The 16,480-nt window shown below is 44.9% G+C and overlaps 1 protein-coding gene across 16 annotated transcripts in view; it reads left to right on the top strand.

The window, feature by feature from the left end:
* Positions 1-16,480, top strand: part of ERC1 (ELKS/RAB6-interacting/CAST family member 1) — a 387,721-nt gene that overhangs the window by 338,461 nt on the left and 32,780 nt on the right. For all 16 annotated transcript variants that reach the window (XM_089919955.1, XM_089919951.1, XM_089919954.1 and 13 more), the window contains one exon: positions 15,976-16,164. In XM_089919955.1, the coding sequence (XP_089776081.1) occupies positions 15,976-16,164 (189 nt within the window). The remainder of the gene's footprint in view (positions 1-15,975; positions 16,165-16,480) is intronic.

The following is a 16,480-nucleotide window of genomic DNA, read 5'->3' as shown; positions in this document are numbered from 1 at the left end:
ATGTGGGATCTTCCCGGACCGGGGCACGAACCCGTGTCCCCTGCATCGGCAGGCGGACTCTCAACCACTGCGCCACCAGGGAAGCCCCTCTCAGTGTATTTTTAAGACAGAGTTTACAGTGTTCCACAGGTACATCCTACATTTTTGTAGTTTCTGCTGAATGATTTAAGGTGACATTGTCCTGTGACTCACTCGATGTATTTCTTAGACTGAAAATTGCAGTGTTTTGGACATCTCTGGAACATAAGCTGTCAGATGCATGGGTTCTTACCTTAACAATTACCAGCATTTGACTAATAAGGAAGTGCCGTCTTCCTCCTGTTTGTGGTATCATTCGTGGCTCAGACATTCCTCCTGGACAATAAAAATATCCTTGTACTTCATGCAAAATAAAACTCTTCACATCCTAATTGTTTTTCACAGTCCTCTGAAAATGGGGGGACCCTACGGAGCTCAATAAATCGTTTTTGAAATAAAAAACTGGTGAGCTTTTACCCTAAAGAAAAGTTGCATGTATTTTATGCATTTGTAGTAGATATTTTAATCTTTTAATTTACTCTGTACCCTAACAGCTTATCCTGTAATCTGACACGGTTATGACATGGACTGCCGGCTTCCCAGTCCACCTTCTAGAATACATTGTCAGGTTTATCAGCCACCCCTCAGTTAACATGTGGTGGGACCCCTTTTAATACCAGTTTTGGAAGATAGGCCTAACACTTGCCTACTATATCACATTTTTATTCTATAGAGTTATGTTTTGGAGGATATGATTTGACTCACATTTTATCTGAACTATTTAACAACAGTCTTGTTACAATAGGGTTCTGCAGTATTTCTTTCATTAACTTGTCCTCAGCTTCTCCCTAATTTGTTATTTTCTATACATTCTCTCTGTCTTTAGGGTTACTGTCTGTTTTGGGTTAAAGGAATATTTTCTTGGACACAAAAATGCATCATCAACCAAAACAAAAAAGCTATTCTCCCTTGATGTGTCTGCCTCCTTCTTCCTGATCCTGGGATGACGAGACTAAAGTTTCCAGCTGGATCTGTCAGTCAGCATTTCTGGGATAAATTAAGTGAGCACACTTGATTGAGGTGTAGCTGGACTGTATCACTGTCTTCCTATTATCCTAGGAGATCAAAGCTGAGCACAAATAGAGGCTTAGTCTTTATAATATTCAAAACAGATGGCTAGTTCTTTGTGGTGAAAATTCAGGTTTTAAGGCAAACCACTTGTTAGCAAGACTTCATTTCTTTTCATTGAAAGGTAGTCAACACTGAACATATACCTCTCTCTCTTCTTCAAGACTAGAATCACAGACTTTCTGCATGAGGAGGGGTTTGGCAAACCCCAAAAGCTGGTACACTGTCTGGGTTCCTTTTCACGTGAATATAAAATAAGTTATTCAGATTTTTCTTTTGGCATTTTGGGTATTAAATGAAAAAATCTTAAATGTTCAAATTGTCATAGTCATTTTGTTGATGGGTCACTATTTGAAATCTAGTATTCACACTGTTACATCCTCCAGAATTGAACCAGCGTGTTTATCCCTGACTTCATATTTTTACAAACTAAAATGCACATTCTCCGCAGTGCATTACTGACACCTGGGTCCTGAGGTCGTACAGAGTAAGCCCGTAAGTGCGGTTTGAAGTTTTTATTGTTTGGTTTAAAACTGACTGAAATGAGAAAATTAACTCAAAAATATTTATTGGGAGTCTCCTATGTACCTACGCTGCACTAGGTACATGGGTTGAAATACATGTTTCAAGACTATAAAACAAATACTAAAGGACAGATTTTCTCCAACAGAAAAAATAATATGAGGTGCCATAGGAAAACCCAGGTCTGCACCAGAGACTCAAGGGCTCACAGAGGAGGTTACACTTGTGCCGCATGTTGAAGGAGCAGTAGGCGATTGCCAAGCAGATGTACTGTAAATCTGTTGAACTCTCAGTAGCTCCCTGTGGATACTGCTTAGGGTGTGAATTAATTCTCTATTTCTGCATAACACATTACCCCAAAACTTGGCAGCATTGAAAGCAATACACCCCTGTTAGGTCAGTGGTTTCTGCAGGTCATGAATTCGGAAGCAGCTTGGCTGGGTAGCTCTTGCATGAGTGTCTCCGCGGTTGCAGTCAGGATGTCAGCTGGGTCTGTAGTTGTCCAAAGCTCGGTGGGGACGGAGCATCCGTTCCAGGATGCTCACCCACAGCTCATACTGGCAGGAACCTTCAGTTCCTCACCATCCGGACCCAAAATGGGTGATTCAAGAGGAGGGAGCAAGGAGGAAGCCACAGTGACTTTCATGACCCATTATCGGAAGTCACACATCACCACCTCTACTGTGTTCTGTTCCTTCAGCGCAAGGCACTGAGACCATCTGTGCTGAACGGACCAGAGCGTCTTAGGCTTTACCTTTTGAGGGGAGGCATGTCAAAGCACGTGTGGACTTACTGCCAACCTCCACAGGTGCTGGGGCGGGGTGACAAGCCACACGGCTGGTGCCGCCAGCGCGGGTGGATCACGATGACCTTTGTGTGCCGTGGCGACCTGTGGAGGGTGGGTGGGAGGGATGTCAGAGCTCCTGGCTCTGTCCTGGAGGAGGCCGTGCGGCCTGGATGCCGCGGCAGTGGACGGGATGGAGGAGGATCGCCAGTGTGCTCATCACCGGGAAGCTTGGTTCTCAGAAACGTCCCAGGCAGAGGACACAGCCCAAAAGCCCCACTGTGATTCAGAAAGGTAACTTGCCCACAGGCACTGTTCACATAAACAGCCCTGCACAAGCCCACGTGTGCCATGGTGGCTATGGCACTTGGACGCCGAGTGACTTCGGTCCAGCCACATTCACGGCCCGGGTGACCTCCCCGGCCGTTGAATTTTTCGTTTAGAAAGTGGGGCAAGGAGGCAGGTGTCGATGACCTCGATGATCACTAAAATAACTTCCTCTGTGCTCAGAACGATATACTTAGTGTTTTATCCGTGTTTAACCTTGAGAATATTTGACTCAATAGAAACATTTGATCTGTTCACAAACATCTAAATCAGGTTATACCGATGTCAAGGGATTTTCACTGAATATTTGCTGGAACTGAAACTAAGTTAATTCAGTTTCTTTATCAGTTTTCCAGGCGTGAGGTTGAAAATGTCCATCTTTTTCCATATTCTTATTTTACTGAATCATTTTAGTATCAGTTCTTTTCCATATTTAAACTTTATAATGACTTTATTTATCAATCAGGGATTTTGTCCAGATCAAATTTTACTAATTAGAACTTTCTGCAACTGTGAATTTTCTTTTTATGCCCATTGCCAAATCCAGTTTTCTATTTAGCCAATGTTTTGTTTTGTGTTGATATTACTGTTAATACAAGTACTATTCATTGTGAATTGAATTTTTTAACAGTAATTATTATTTATTTCTTAAGTAATCTGTAAGAAAATTATAAGCATTTCCTCCCTAATAGTATAGTTACCCTGTTATCTGGAATAGGTCCACTGTAGAGATTGGCAGACCTTTTTATAAAGGCCCAGATAGTAAATGTTTTATACTTTGTGAACTTTACTCTTCGTCAAAACTATTCAGCTCTGCTCTTTCAGTGGGAAAGCAGCCTCAGACAATATGTAAATGAGTGAAGGTTAATATGACTATGATTAATATAACTTTATTTATGGGCGCTGAAATTTGATTTTCAGATAATCTCCACATGTCACCAGATACCCTTTTGATTTTTTTTCCAGCCATTTGAAAAACCATTCTTAGTGATGGACTGTACAAAAACAGGCAGTGATGCTGGATTTGGTCCATGGACTGTCATTTATTTACTGACCTCTGGTCTATTGTGTTGCTTTTCCAGTTCTTCTTTGTGCTTCTCATCTCTTCATGTGCCCTTTTGTAGCCATCCGGTCATTGGTGGAGCTCAGTGCAAATGATGGGGTTAAGGTGTCCTCGGGGTCAGAATGTCAGCTGGAGTTAATCAAGAGTACCTTGCATTTTACGTGTGCTCAAATTCTCACACGGATGAGGATTGTCATTCCCATTTTACAGATGGTAAAACAGGTTCTTGGAAATAATAATGGTGAATAATTACTGAAGAAGCTTACCGTGTGATGGACACGTGGATTATTACAGTCTCATAAGGTATACTGTCCTCAGAGTAATTTGTCCCAGGTCTCATAGCTAGAAGGTTGCAGGCCCCAGAGGTAAGCCAGTCTGTCTCCAGAGCCCATGCTGTTAACTGCTTCGTGGCTTTGCAGTGTTGCACAGATTCGTCAGTGCAGTGCAAAGACATTGTAGCACACAACGTGACTGACACAAATCTGTCTCTGTTAAGGGTAGCCTCTGGGTAAAAAAGCCTTTTTTCACCACAGCTTCTGAAACTAGACGCCCAGTAATTAACATAATCACCAGCCAAGGGCCTGCATGCGTATGGCTGCAGTGTTTGAATGATCGTGTTAATGGCCGTGGCCGTGGCCCTGGCCACAGCCAGTCACATAGCCTTCCCTGGCACTAAAGAGGGACACCACTGTGTCTGCTTAACATGTGGTGCTGTAAGGTGTGAGATGCCACAGCTGCTCTTGGCAGAGAAGTGTTCAAGTAGATAAAATTCCTAGTTAAGATCATGAGATGCTGAGGACCACCTCAGTGAATTCCATGGCTAACTAACAAAAATCTTCCATGAGGGAAGCAACTAACCTAATCATAGGTAAGACAAGCAGCAGGGCAAACAACCGTGCTTCCCTGGAACATACAAGTTGTCGTTGATGCAAGATATGCAAAGATGCAGGAGTTCCAGTTCAGAGGAGCCTGGGCCCTCCCAGTCAGACCACATTCCGTGTGTGTGTGTATGTGCGCGCGTGCACATAAACGTACGAGTGTGTCTTAACACGTGAACCTGTTGCTTTATTCTCATGCACAGAAATGTATGATCATTGAGACAGGCATGGTAATGGAGTCAGGGAAAGCTGAAAACCTCCAGGTACATAGAACGTGCCTCACTGGACTCACAGGATAGTCTGAAACACACGTGCCCGCTATAGGATGACTCTGCACTGTGCTTTGAAATGGCACATCTGGGAAATGATATGTGGATGGCTTGCTAGACAAATGAGAGAAACATATCAGACCAAGTGTCATGAGCTTTTACTGCTTAGGTGAATAAGATGGCAGAGACTTTGCTCCCCATGTTTCTATTTCTTGTCAGCAGTAGCATCTCATATATAAGAAGGTCATAGCTGCTAGAGCCCACAAGGCAACTGAGTATGAAGAATCCCCCCAGCTTGTGTGATGCGTACATTTGGGCAGTTTGCTTAAAGCACAGAGAGAGCTTTTCCTCCTGTTCGTTGCTGTTCAAGTCCACAACACCAAAAGCATGCTCCCTGGAGGAAACCAGAGAAAGCACTAATAACAGGGACAGATTAACATGGTGAAGAAAGGTGTTTCTACGTTCTCCTCTCCCTTTTCTTCTTTGCTTGCTTTCTCGAGTTGGGAGTTTCTGTTTCACTTGTCCGTTGTTTTCTGTTTTCTAAACACCCATAAAGTGTTAGGTCCTCTGATCCTATCAGAAACATGGTCTCTGTCCTTTGTATTCCCTCACTGCAATTGCTACAAAATTTGGATGTGGGTCCATGTGCATGATAGGTTTCTTATGAGTACTAAAAGGTGGGGCTAGAGCCTAGTAGATAAAACCAATACGAAGATTCTGCACAAACTTAACTTTTTCCCCCCTCTATCAGGTCACTTTACAACTATACCAGAAGCTGCTTATTCTTTGTTACATCAGGTAGCCTCGCATGCTTCCGTCTAGATATACCCCCATTTCTGGTTCCTTGGAACTTTCCCCTTGGACTGCCCGCACCCCATGTTTTTACTTGCCGCACTCTGCAGCTTTTCCCTCAGGGTCTCTCGGCTCAATCGGAATGTGTGGGTTTGCTCGTTCTCAGCATTCTGTATCTCGCATCCCAGTGGGACCGCCCTGCCCTGACCCCACACTTCAGAATTGATCTTCAGTCAGCACTTACTGAGCCCTGTGCTGGATCAGGGGGATCGGGGAATCAGGGCACAGGGGCCCTTCTTCCGGAGGAGGGCTTGGAGGGCCCCAGATTATTGAATCTTGAATTACCCTGGCTGGTTACCTTATATAACATCAGTCACAATTTGTAGGACTTCTGGTATTTCTGAGCTGAACTCTTTTGTCATAGTCACTGTCGTACCCTCCGATAATAAAGCTTTGCTTAAACCTCAGCAGCTGGAAACATTGAAATGGTGACGTCTATCAGAGTTTGTGTCACGCTAAGGGACTTTAACTTTCAGAAGTAGGGGGAAGAGAGATTAATTCAGTGATTGTGTGAAGGTTTTATTCCCAAATAAAGAAAATGGGTAGAGAAAAACAGTCTTCCTAATTTTTGTTTTTCCCAAATCTTTTTCTTCCACCCAAAGCCTGGATTACTCCCAAGGTGAAAGGGGTGATGTCTGGAAATCGTTAATCCATGGGTTTTGTTCATGGTGTATAAAATTTTCAGAAAGAATTTGCTTTTGCAATATGATTTCCTGATTGACTGTGGCAGACATAAATCCAGCAAGGACAGCTCTGTCAGAGCAGCCAAGATCCCTCTTAGATTCTTAGATATATGACAGTTCTGGTGTGTGTGTGGAGTGGAAATGAAGATTCTTCATGTGGGTGGGTCAGGAGGAGAGATGGAGAAGGGGGGGCGTGGGCACAAGAAGAGCAGCGGGTGGAGGTGGGGCGCACCAGGCCAGCCCCCAGAAGCCAGCACTAGTTCAGCCCGGAGTGAGTGAAGGAGATGCCCTTGGTGCCCCCTGCCCTGGTACTGGTTTCTGTTCTTGAAGGGCTCTTTTATGATATTCTGAAACATTTCCATCGTCCCAATTAAGCAGAGTGCTAAGCTATCCTAAAGCTGAATTCCGGGCTAAGGGCCATTTTGCACAGATCTTTCTTCCCATCCTGCCGGCCCCCTCTCGCCACTGCAGGCATATACATGTGCCTCCTTATACACACTCACAGGTGTTTCAGCCTGTCACAGGTCGTGTTCTGTTTCCTACTTCAGCATTAAGAGATTCGATTCCTGTGTGTAGCCTGTCTTCCTCTAGTAGCACAGATACCCGTCTCTGATGTGTGCACACAGCTACAGGTACATGTCTATCTTCCCCTGCCTTCCATGTGATAGGGAACCCCTCCCTCCCACCTGCACCCCCAAGGCCAGGCTCCTGTGAAGCCAAAGCCTGCGGGCACACAGTGACTGGAGCTGCAGCCGTCGCAGGCTTTCAGCTGGAGATGCTGCGTGTCTGCAGTCTGTGCTGTGGGATGTGACGCTGGAGCTGCAGTCATGATGTGACCAGTGGCCAGTTGCCCGTGTCTGCTCCTCCAGCTTCTCTGTGTGTACACGCACACACACCTGCTTTTAACCCAGCCTTGAAATAACTGCCAATCACAGGGGAGTCTCCTCCAGAGCCTGGCCTCCGCTTGGGAGCCCTTGTACAGATAAGCTATCGAATCTCCTAGTCACCAGATAAGCGTACTTGGCTCTTTGCTCCTCTGTCGTCCTGTGGCCTGCAAGGCGGAGCGATTGGGCGGGCTCCCTGTAATCTAGACTGGCATCCTTGGTTACTTATCGAGATCCTGGCCAGGTCAGGAGGTTCCTTTTGTGCACCCGGCACAGCTCGGGCTGGCCTTCCTTCTACTCCCAGTGGCTAGAGAGAGAAGAAAATGAACTGTCCTGATAAGGTCATTACTGTGTTCCACACGGCAGGCAACAAGCATGTTATTGCTTTTCACATCCATCCCTCTGTCTTGTGAAGGTGTAACTGCTGAGAAGTGCTTGGCTGCAGCACTAACGCAGCCCGAGCGCTTCAGGTGCCAGAGCTCAGGGACCGGGCGGAGCAGGCGTCGTCAGCCGCAGCATGCGGGTGCGCACGGGCACGGCAGGGTGGAGGCCACCAACCGCAGCATGCGGGTGCGCACGGGCACGGCAGGGTGGAGGCCACCGCCTTCGCCTGTGGCCAACCGCCTACCTGGTGTTTCCTTTGAAATGCAGCATCAGCCTTCAGTTGCCTGGCCTGTTCGAAGAGTGTGAACCTCTCTTCTCCCTCTTTTGCCTTATTTTCTTTCCCATGCCCAGACTTTCTTCCCCATAATTTGTAATTCATTAGTGTATAGCCCTGGAACTTTACTGTGGGGAAGTTCTGTAAAATACACACACACACACACACACACACACACACACAAATATTTAACCCACTACATTGTTTACTAAAATACAGTAAATGATTTATTGTGGAAAGGCAAGCCTCAAGCCAAGAACTAAATCGAAGGTGCTTTCCCATCTCTATTGAAAGAGCAGAGAAGAAGAGCTGCGGGACACGTGCCACTGGTTACCTCCCTGTGCCTCGTCCGCCCATCCCCCCAGGGTGCGCACTATGCGTCCCCTCCTGTCCCCTCCACCAGTCAGCGCGTGATGGCTTCGGTGCCTCATGCAGCGTTTTCTCCGCTTACTGCCCGTTGATGTGCACTGTCTTCGTCTGTACTCACTTGTCTGCCTTCTTGTTGGTGAATGCCCTTATTTTCCTCGATTTTACAAGTTTCCAGATACTGAAGCAAGTCCTTGCAATACCTCCAGCCTTAAGCTGCTCTCATGGCCATGAAGAGGCCTCCTCCTCAGCAGAAGGCTTCTTCCCTCAGTGGCGGGGCCCACACGCTCTGCTCTCTATTCGAGTAGGATTCCTTGTACCAAATACAATAGGATAGGTTTTAACTGAATAAGGAGTAAATAGGCAAAATGCAGTTAGCAGCTCTGTAGTTCAGATTTCAAGATTCATTTTATTCTAAACTCTGTTTCCTATCTCCTTACAACTTTGAGTACAGAATATTTGTCTCCATATCTGGGTCAAGAAATAGGGGATGTTTTGTTTCGCTGGAGTGGTAATGCATGCTTAAAGGAAAATTGACAACAGATTTCTGAGTTGTAAAACTAAGAGGAAATGATCACATTTTATTTTTTAAATGATTCCCACTGTTTTTTTCATGTTTCAGACCTTTTGCCGTTTTCAAAGACACATCTAACTTTAACAAACCGTAAAGCTCTTTAAATCTGAAACCTTTGGAGAGAGTTTTTACTTTTAGAACCCAGCATTTCTATATGTGGTAAGATTTCTGATGAATGTTTATTGATCTCAGTCACCTAGTGTCACCACACCAAACTTGGATGTGCTCACCCACACGCAGCAAAGCCAATCTACTGACACCGGGCTGTGGCGAAGGAGAGTGCAGCGTTTATTGCAGGGCCAGGCAGGGAGAACGGGCAGCTCACGCTGAAAACCCACACCCCCCGATGGCTTTCAGGGAAGGGGCTTTAAAGGCAGTGTGTGTGAGGGAGAGGGTCGCAGGATGCGTGATCAGCTCGTACGCAGTCCTCAGATTGGTTGGCAACAAGGTGGAGTTTCGAGCATCACCAGTCTTCCAGTTTCAACCTGGGGCCTACATTCTCTGATGGTCAGTAGTTTTCATCTGTGGGGGTCTGCTTCCTCTAAAAACAGCTTAGGAACGTGTGTCAGGCCTTTATCCGTATCTTCCAGGGAACGGGGAGTTTGGTGGCTCTGCTGTGTGGCTGGTGTGCAGTCTGAATTGTTTCCAGGTTCCTGACCCAGAGCTCTTCTTTGCTTCTGCGTCTTCACATTTCCTGGTCATTCCCTCTGGAGTCAGCCTCCTGAGACTCAGGAGGGGGCTGAGAGACTAAAGCAAAAGGCTTTTACTTCGAGGGATATAGACACAGGGGCTTGCACGTGGCTTCAGTCCCCCCTTTTCTTTGGTGCTCCTCACTCTCAGGGGAACAGGTTCAGGACGAGAAACGGAATAAAGTTTCCCCTAGAGAGGTTAATCACAAACTGTCGGCAGAGGAGGTCAGTTTTAGGGGGACTCGGTTTCACTAGTGGCCCTGGATGTGAACTCCTAGTGGTACTTACTCACTTGTTAAAGAACAGTGAGGCAGACTTCATTCAGGACCATCATGATGGGTTTAGGGACCACTGCAGTGGGGTTTTGCAGTCAGCGAGAGAGACACAGTGCCCAATTCTGAATACAACAAGGAAAAGTGAGAATTTACAGCCAAGGAGCAGGTGGGGGTCAGTGGATGGACACTTCCTAAGGAGGAAACATCAGGGATAGGGGGAGATTCTGGCTAAACCAACCTAGCTGGGTTCTTGCCTAAGGCAGGCAGAGTGATCAGACATCGCCCCGGGGATAGTGGGCGATGAGGGACCCCGTCAGATACAAACCAACTTAGAATTCCTGGGGGAATTGGACAATATAGAGATGAACATGAACGCCCAAAAGTCAGGGCCCAGTTGAGAAGAGAGGTCGGGGGAGCCTGACCCACATTTGGTCAAGGAGAAGACCTTTGTCCCCAGGATGTAGACGAGGGGAATGAGAAAGTTAATTGAACCTCAGGGATTGCCTGGTTAGTTATTCCATCAGCTAAACAAGTGGTAATAGCAGATCATCTGTAAGAGATGCTGAGGAAGGGACCCTGCTTAGTACAGGACTAATACTCTAAGTACTTAGTAAATATTTGTAGCATAAGAAATGTCCTTCTGGGTTTTGTATTTGTCGTGACTTTTTGTTTTGGAAGATAAATGTAAGACAGTCCCATTCTATAAAGTTTGTTTGAGGAGTCAAATAGACACACGTGAAAAATGGTTATGAAGTGGGGGTCGGGATTTGGAGCTCTGAACTTTCTTGCCTTTAGCTTTAGGTTATCTTTTTAACTTTTCATGAAACTTTAGAGATTGACTTCCCCCTAAAAGAGATTTTTTTTTTCAAAGACTGTAGCCCTCTCACTAAGCACAAACTCAGGCTAAAGCTGCTGAAACTTTCCAGATTCCCATTGTTAACAGTAAGGTTTGTTTTCTGATGAAGGTCACGCAGGTGTATCTCATGAACCCTTCTGTAGCCTGGCTTTGTATCAGTTGTTACGAGGGTGTGACCTGGGAGGCGTATGTTTATCCAGTGTCTCTCTTGCAGGAGTATAAGGTAGAGGGGTATTCTCGAAGGCATATTTGTTTTCAGCTTGCTAGGGTTACAAATGAGTAAGGACCATAACACCAAAAACATTTAGGGGGTCCACTGAGTATCCTTCTGTTTGTGCTCCAAATGGGAAGGCTAAATTAAAAGGTTGGATCTCAGAGACCACTAAGAATAAACAAGTTGTTGAATTTTATAACCTTATATGTGAAGACTACGTCAAACTGAGCCTCAAATCAAGGTAAAGAGGTTGATTTAGCAATTTAAGGGTCTGCCTAAAGTAAACTTCAAAACTAAAGTTAAAACAAAGATAAATCCCGAATATACGCATTTTACTTCTTATATACACTCGACACATTAGTTCCATTATTTCGTGATTTTTTTTTAATGCAGAACAGGACCACATCTCGTTCTTAATATTCCTGCCAGCAAAAGCTGGCTGTGGCGTGGCACAGAGGCATCCACTGAATGTTTGTTAAGCGAATTACATAATGTTCTTAGTGTCAATATGTGTGATTTGATACGCAGTATATCTAGTTAATGTAGCAAAAATATCATGACAGTTTACTGTCTTTGTTCAAAGAACCACACTCTTGCACAAAGTAGCTGCATTTAAGTGAGAAAGCAGCACAAAAGTCCAAAACTTTGTGAAGAGACCCAGTACCGTCCTTCATCTTCCTCATCCTCACGCACACCGCAACCAAGAAGGTAAAGTGAGTTCTTGAGAGAAAAGACTTTGAGGCTAGACCATTGAATTTTATTCCCTTGCTTCCTTTTTTACTTTTCAGAGTTTAGCTCTCTGCTGGGGCCTCTGGACAAGAAAGTCATTAAACGAATAATGTTTCTGGGAAGTTAATACGTTAGTTGTTCCAGGACTTCTTTGGTGAACCTGCACTGGGGGACAGTGGTGTAATGATGACCCAGTGAGAAGTCAGAACTGCTACTGGCATTTATGCAGTAATCCAGGGACAGCTGAACCTGCCTCCGAGGACTTCCGCAGATAGACAGAAGAGTAAGAGGATTTTGTAGCGACAGAGGAACCATAGTAAATATAAAAATAATTTGCCAGGAACACAGTAAACGATCAATAAGTGTTAGCTTGAAAAACAGTGGCATCTTCCAAACAATTAAATATTAGTACTGCAAGGGCAAATGCCTTAAGTAGCAAGTGATATTCAGTTCAAGGTATACCTTTCCTCTCAGGATGAGCTCCCAGAATGTGCCATAACCAACCCACCTATACTTAGATTAAAGATCTAGTACAGAAACAGTGGAGTGGGGAGAAGGGGGCAGACCATGGAATTGACTGGAGGGGCCTTTCACTGAACGTCCCATCCTGGTCCAAGAACATGTGTTCCCATGTCTTAGATAAATGGGTTGCAGAAACGGGATGCTGTAGAATTTTCAGTTGCAATCTGTATCGAACAATAGAGGAGCAGCTGGTCTGTCTTCCAAAAGATCTCTAGCCATCTAACCTGCTCAAGTGGAAGGGAGGTTAAAATAAACACCTTCCGGAGGTCACTGTCTTCCATCACCATGTGTCATCAAATGCTGGCCTCTGAAGCCAATTTGAGGGTCTGATACATAAATAAATCCTTGCAAGAAGAAACAAAGCTTTCGGTAAGTCAACCAGAAAGCTCTCATTCCCCTTTATAATTTAAATTATTTTCCTTAACAGCTCCGTAAATGTAGGATTGGGGGGATATTGACATTTTGGCATTATATTTGATAAAAGCAGAGGTTATCTTGACAAGTTCATTTTTTAACTTCTTTGTGCCAAGAAAAAGATAGGTAATTCTAATTCTGCATAGCTGTAGGACTGATGTGGTCTGACCGCATTACTGACAGCTTTGGGTAAGACTTCTTGCCAATGTACTGAGGTTGTATGTGGACAAAAGACATAACCTCTGGATCCTGTAAGGCATCCTCTTCCTACTTGGCAAGTGTCCCTCTTCCCTCCTGAGATTAGGCAGTGGCAGTTCTACCTTGTGGGAAATGCAGTTTCTTTTCTGAGTGGCCTGCCCAAGTTAGATGGGGAGAAGGAAGAGATAAGGACATTTCCCACATGATTGACATGGTTAAATGTGTCCCAGAGAGGCCACGGTGACTTTTTTTTTTTTTCCCTTGGTGGATAGATTTGAGAACTGTGCTGGCTGGACAGTTTCATACACTTTCACCGAGTAAGCTCCATAGTTTTTTTGTTTTGTTTTAAAAAAGCGACTCCTTTTGACATGAGAAGAAAGGGCATCTTGGTCATTGCATGGAATGAATTTTTATCCTCAAAAAATTTTTCAGATTCCATCATTTTTTAACTTTTCAGTTGGACTTTGAAAAATTTCAGAGTGCAAAACACGACATATTTTGTAATCTGTCAGCACCTCAGCATGAAATACATTTAAATCAGTTTGAGATTCATCTCTGATTAAGAACAGGGACCTTAAAAAGTCCACTTTTTCATTCCCAGTCATAGAGCAGTGAGCTAGTATCTTTCCAGATTCCATTTTACTGTGAAAAATTTGACCTCTCCACTACCACCATTTATCACATTGTCTTCTTCCTCAGAGCTTGTGCTTTTTTATGTCAGTTTTCCAACTCAAACAGTAATTACCTAAGATACCAGCTCTTTCAGCCTTGCAGCCCAGATGTGATGGCAACTATACACAGACACACACACAAAGAATGGGAGTAAGTTGCACAAATCCAATGAAAATCCCCAAAGTGATTTTTTTAAATCAATGTGTCCATGAAAGAAGCTAGAGGAGGCCAAGCTAAAAAACACGGGAAATGAAATAGGGCTGCAGTGCGCGGAGGCATGAGGGGTGTGGTAGGAGAGCCGTGGCTAGACAGTTGGGATATTGATGTGCAAGGTGAACATGCATTTAAAGGAGTTGCCTTGAACTTGCCTTTAAAGATTCTGCTTTGGAACGCTTTCTAAATCTTCTACACTGTGAATGTGCATTTGTGGCCAGGAATAAAATACAAGTCTTTTTTGAGAGATTAGTGTTGTTTGTAGAAAGCTATCCAACTTCCCCAGTCTCCAAATCCTCTGCAGAACAGGCTCGTCCTTCTGTGGTTGGCAGTGTTGATACCACGGGCAACACAGGACTCGTACCACGAGCCTGCTGATTAGGGGTCCCTTACAGAGCCCAGAGCCTTCCACCCCAGCCCCTGAATGTGTAACCTTTATCCTTAGAGAAGTGTGTGTGTGTGTGTGTGTTTTAAAAGCAATAATAATGCTGAATGTATTCACTTTCTCTGGTTTGTCTAGACAGGCTCCAATTTCTATATTGTATTATACCACGTAGGCCTAAACTCTGAACTCTCTAGTAAGTTAAAGATCGTTTTAGACACTAAGCCCTGGCTGTTCCCTCTCTTAACTATTTTATGGAAATAGTATTAGAAACAGAGGAAATGTGATATATTTATAAAGCAACCATTAAAGATCATGTTTTCCAGGAAGACGTAATGTGAATAGTACTCACAATATAACACTAAATGGATAAACAGGGTATTAAGCAAAACGTGAAGTATGATACTGTTAAAAGTTGATTTATGTAAGTTTATAAAAAGACTTGGAAGAAAATCAGCAAAATGTTGCAAGTGGTATTCTTGATGGAATACCTATAGGCTATTTATTATTTCTTTTATATTTTCTCCCATACTTTTCAGAGTAAAATATGCATTGATTTCACTATAAAAAACATAAAACTTTATTTTAGAAACTCTTAAAAGGAAAGCAGCAGGGGAGTCCTCTGAGGCCAGGAGGAAATCAGTGTCACTGTTGAAAGTAATACCAGGCCTTGTTTCTGTTGACTTGAAGATGAGTGAGCTCCTTGTCCATTAAGTGGGTCAGAGGTGCCCTGCGGGTGTAAAGTGCCGGCCCGGTGACACACAGCAGGTGCAGACCCTGCCTGTGAGCCCTGGGAATGTCTGGGACCTGCCAGCATCTGGTGGGTTGGCGGCTCCCCCAGCTGCTGTGTGTCAGGCAGACGCTGTGCCAGCGTTGCAGTGTTGGAGAGCCGGCCCAGCTCTGCCTCAGCCCCTCAGGCTTGCCAGTACCGAGTGTCATCGGGCCCGAGAGCTGCCCGATGAAGTCATCTGTCCTTTGATGTGCTTTCAGAGGGAGCCAAGGTGATAGTTATTCATCCAGGGTAAAGGGGACGCAAAACAGAGTTAGCGCAGGACTGCTACTCAAGAGAAGAGACCCAGCGTCACGCTGGGCCCGGGCTCAGGCTCAGGGGTCTGGCGTTGTGTAAGGATTTATCTGTCACCCATTAAAAGGAGGATCGATGGCCTCGGCCCAGTGAACGAGGGAGCTCCAGCCAGGAGGCAGATCTAGTCATGAGTTCACTCACCACATCTCGTGGCCGAGAAAAACACGCACTTTCTCCAGAGGCAGAACCTTCCTTCCATTGCAGGAGGTGAAGGAACACACGCAGCATGTGGCTTTCAGATGAGCACGTTTCACTAGGAGTTTTGGCGTTTTTTTTTTAACATCTGTTTTGGAGTATAATTGCTTTACAATGGTGTGTTAGTTTCTGCTTCATAACAAAGTGAATCACTAGCAGTCTTTTGTAACCTCCTTGTAAATAGATGGGATGAGCAATTGTGAAGTAACTGGAGTCTTTCTGTATCAGGAATGCCACCTCTGCAAAAACAAGCTCACCCTGTGCTTGATCTCCAGCCCAAAGTCAGAACTGCATCTCGCGTTGATGTCCATGCCAGCGGTCCCCACGCGGCCCCCAGAACAGTGGGTGGGTGTGACCGTGTACACGTGCAGGTGTATGGACCTGCTTCTCTCTACAGTCCCGAAGACTGCGGTAGTGATCACAAGAGCTCTAGCCTTGCTCCGTTTCTTTGCCTTAGGAGGCATAAAGAGACTGGAACTTCTTGTTTCAGATTGACCTTGACTTTCCTCATTTTTTTTCACCTCAGATCATCCAGCCCCTCTTAGAACTTGACCAAAACAGAAGCAAACTAAAGTTGTACATTGGACACCTGACAGCCCTCTGCCATGACCGAGACCCCCTGATTCTTCAAGGACTCACTCCACCAGCTTCCTATAACTTGGACGATGACCAGGCAGCATGGGAGAATGAGCTGCAGAAGATGACCCAGGAACAGGTAAGCCTCTCACCTGAGCTCTGGCGACACCCTCACAAAATTCAGCTGCTCTTTAGGTTGACGCAGTAGAAGCTGCTTTGGAGAATTCGGGGTTCAGAGTCAAGATTCTTAACAGTGGTTGGTTCTTCAGTAGATATTAGGAGCTACCATTTGAAGTAAGCCCCACTTTATTCTTCCCTCAGTGTAACTTGCCAAAGAATCAGAAAGGGCTGGTTCGGAAGGGAGAGGGTTGAGGGGAATCTGTTATTTCACAGAACTGATGGCCACTCATGACTGTGACCACGGAAAGGAAGTCTGAGTTGGGGATATTTGGATG

Source organism: Delphinapterus leucas, chromosome 11, assembly GCF_059928025.1.
Source record: "Delphinapterus leucas isolate spDelLeu-1000000601 "Yukka" chromosome 11, BTC_Dleu_Yukka2, whole genome shotgun sequence".
Taxonomy (NCBI): Eukaryota; Metazoa; Chordata; class Mammalia; order Artiodactyla; family Monodontidae; genus Delphinapterus; species Delphinapterus leucas.
The sequence above is the reverse complement of the archived record's forward strand: the minus strand, read 5'-3'. Positions and strand labels throughout refer to the sequence as shown.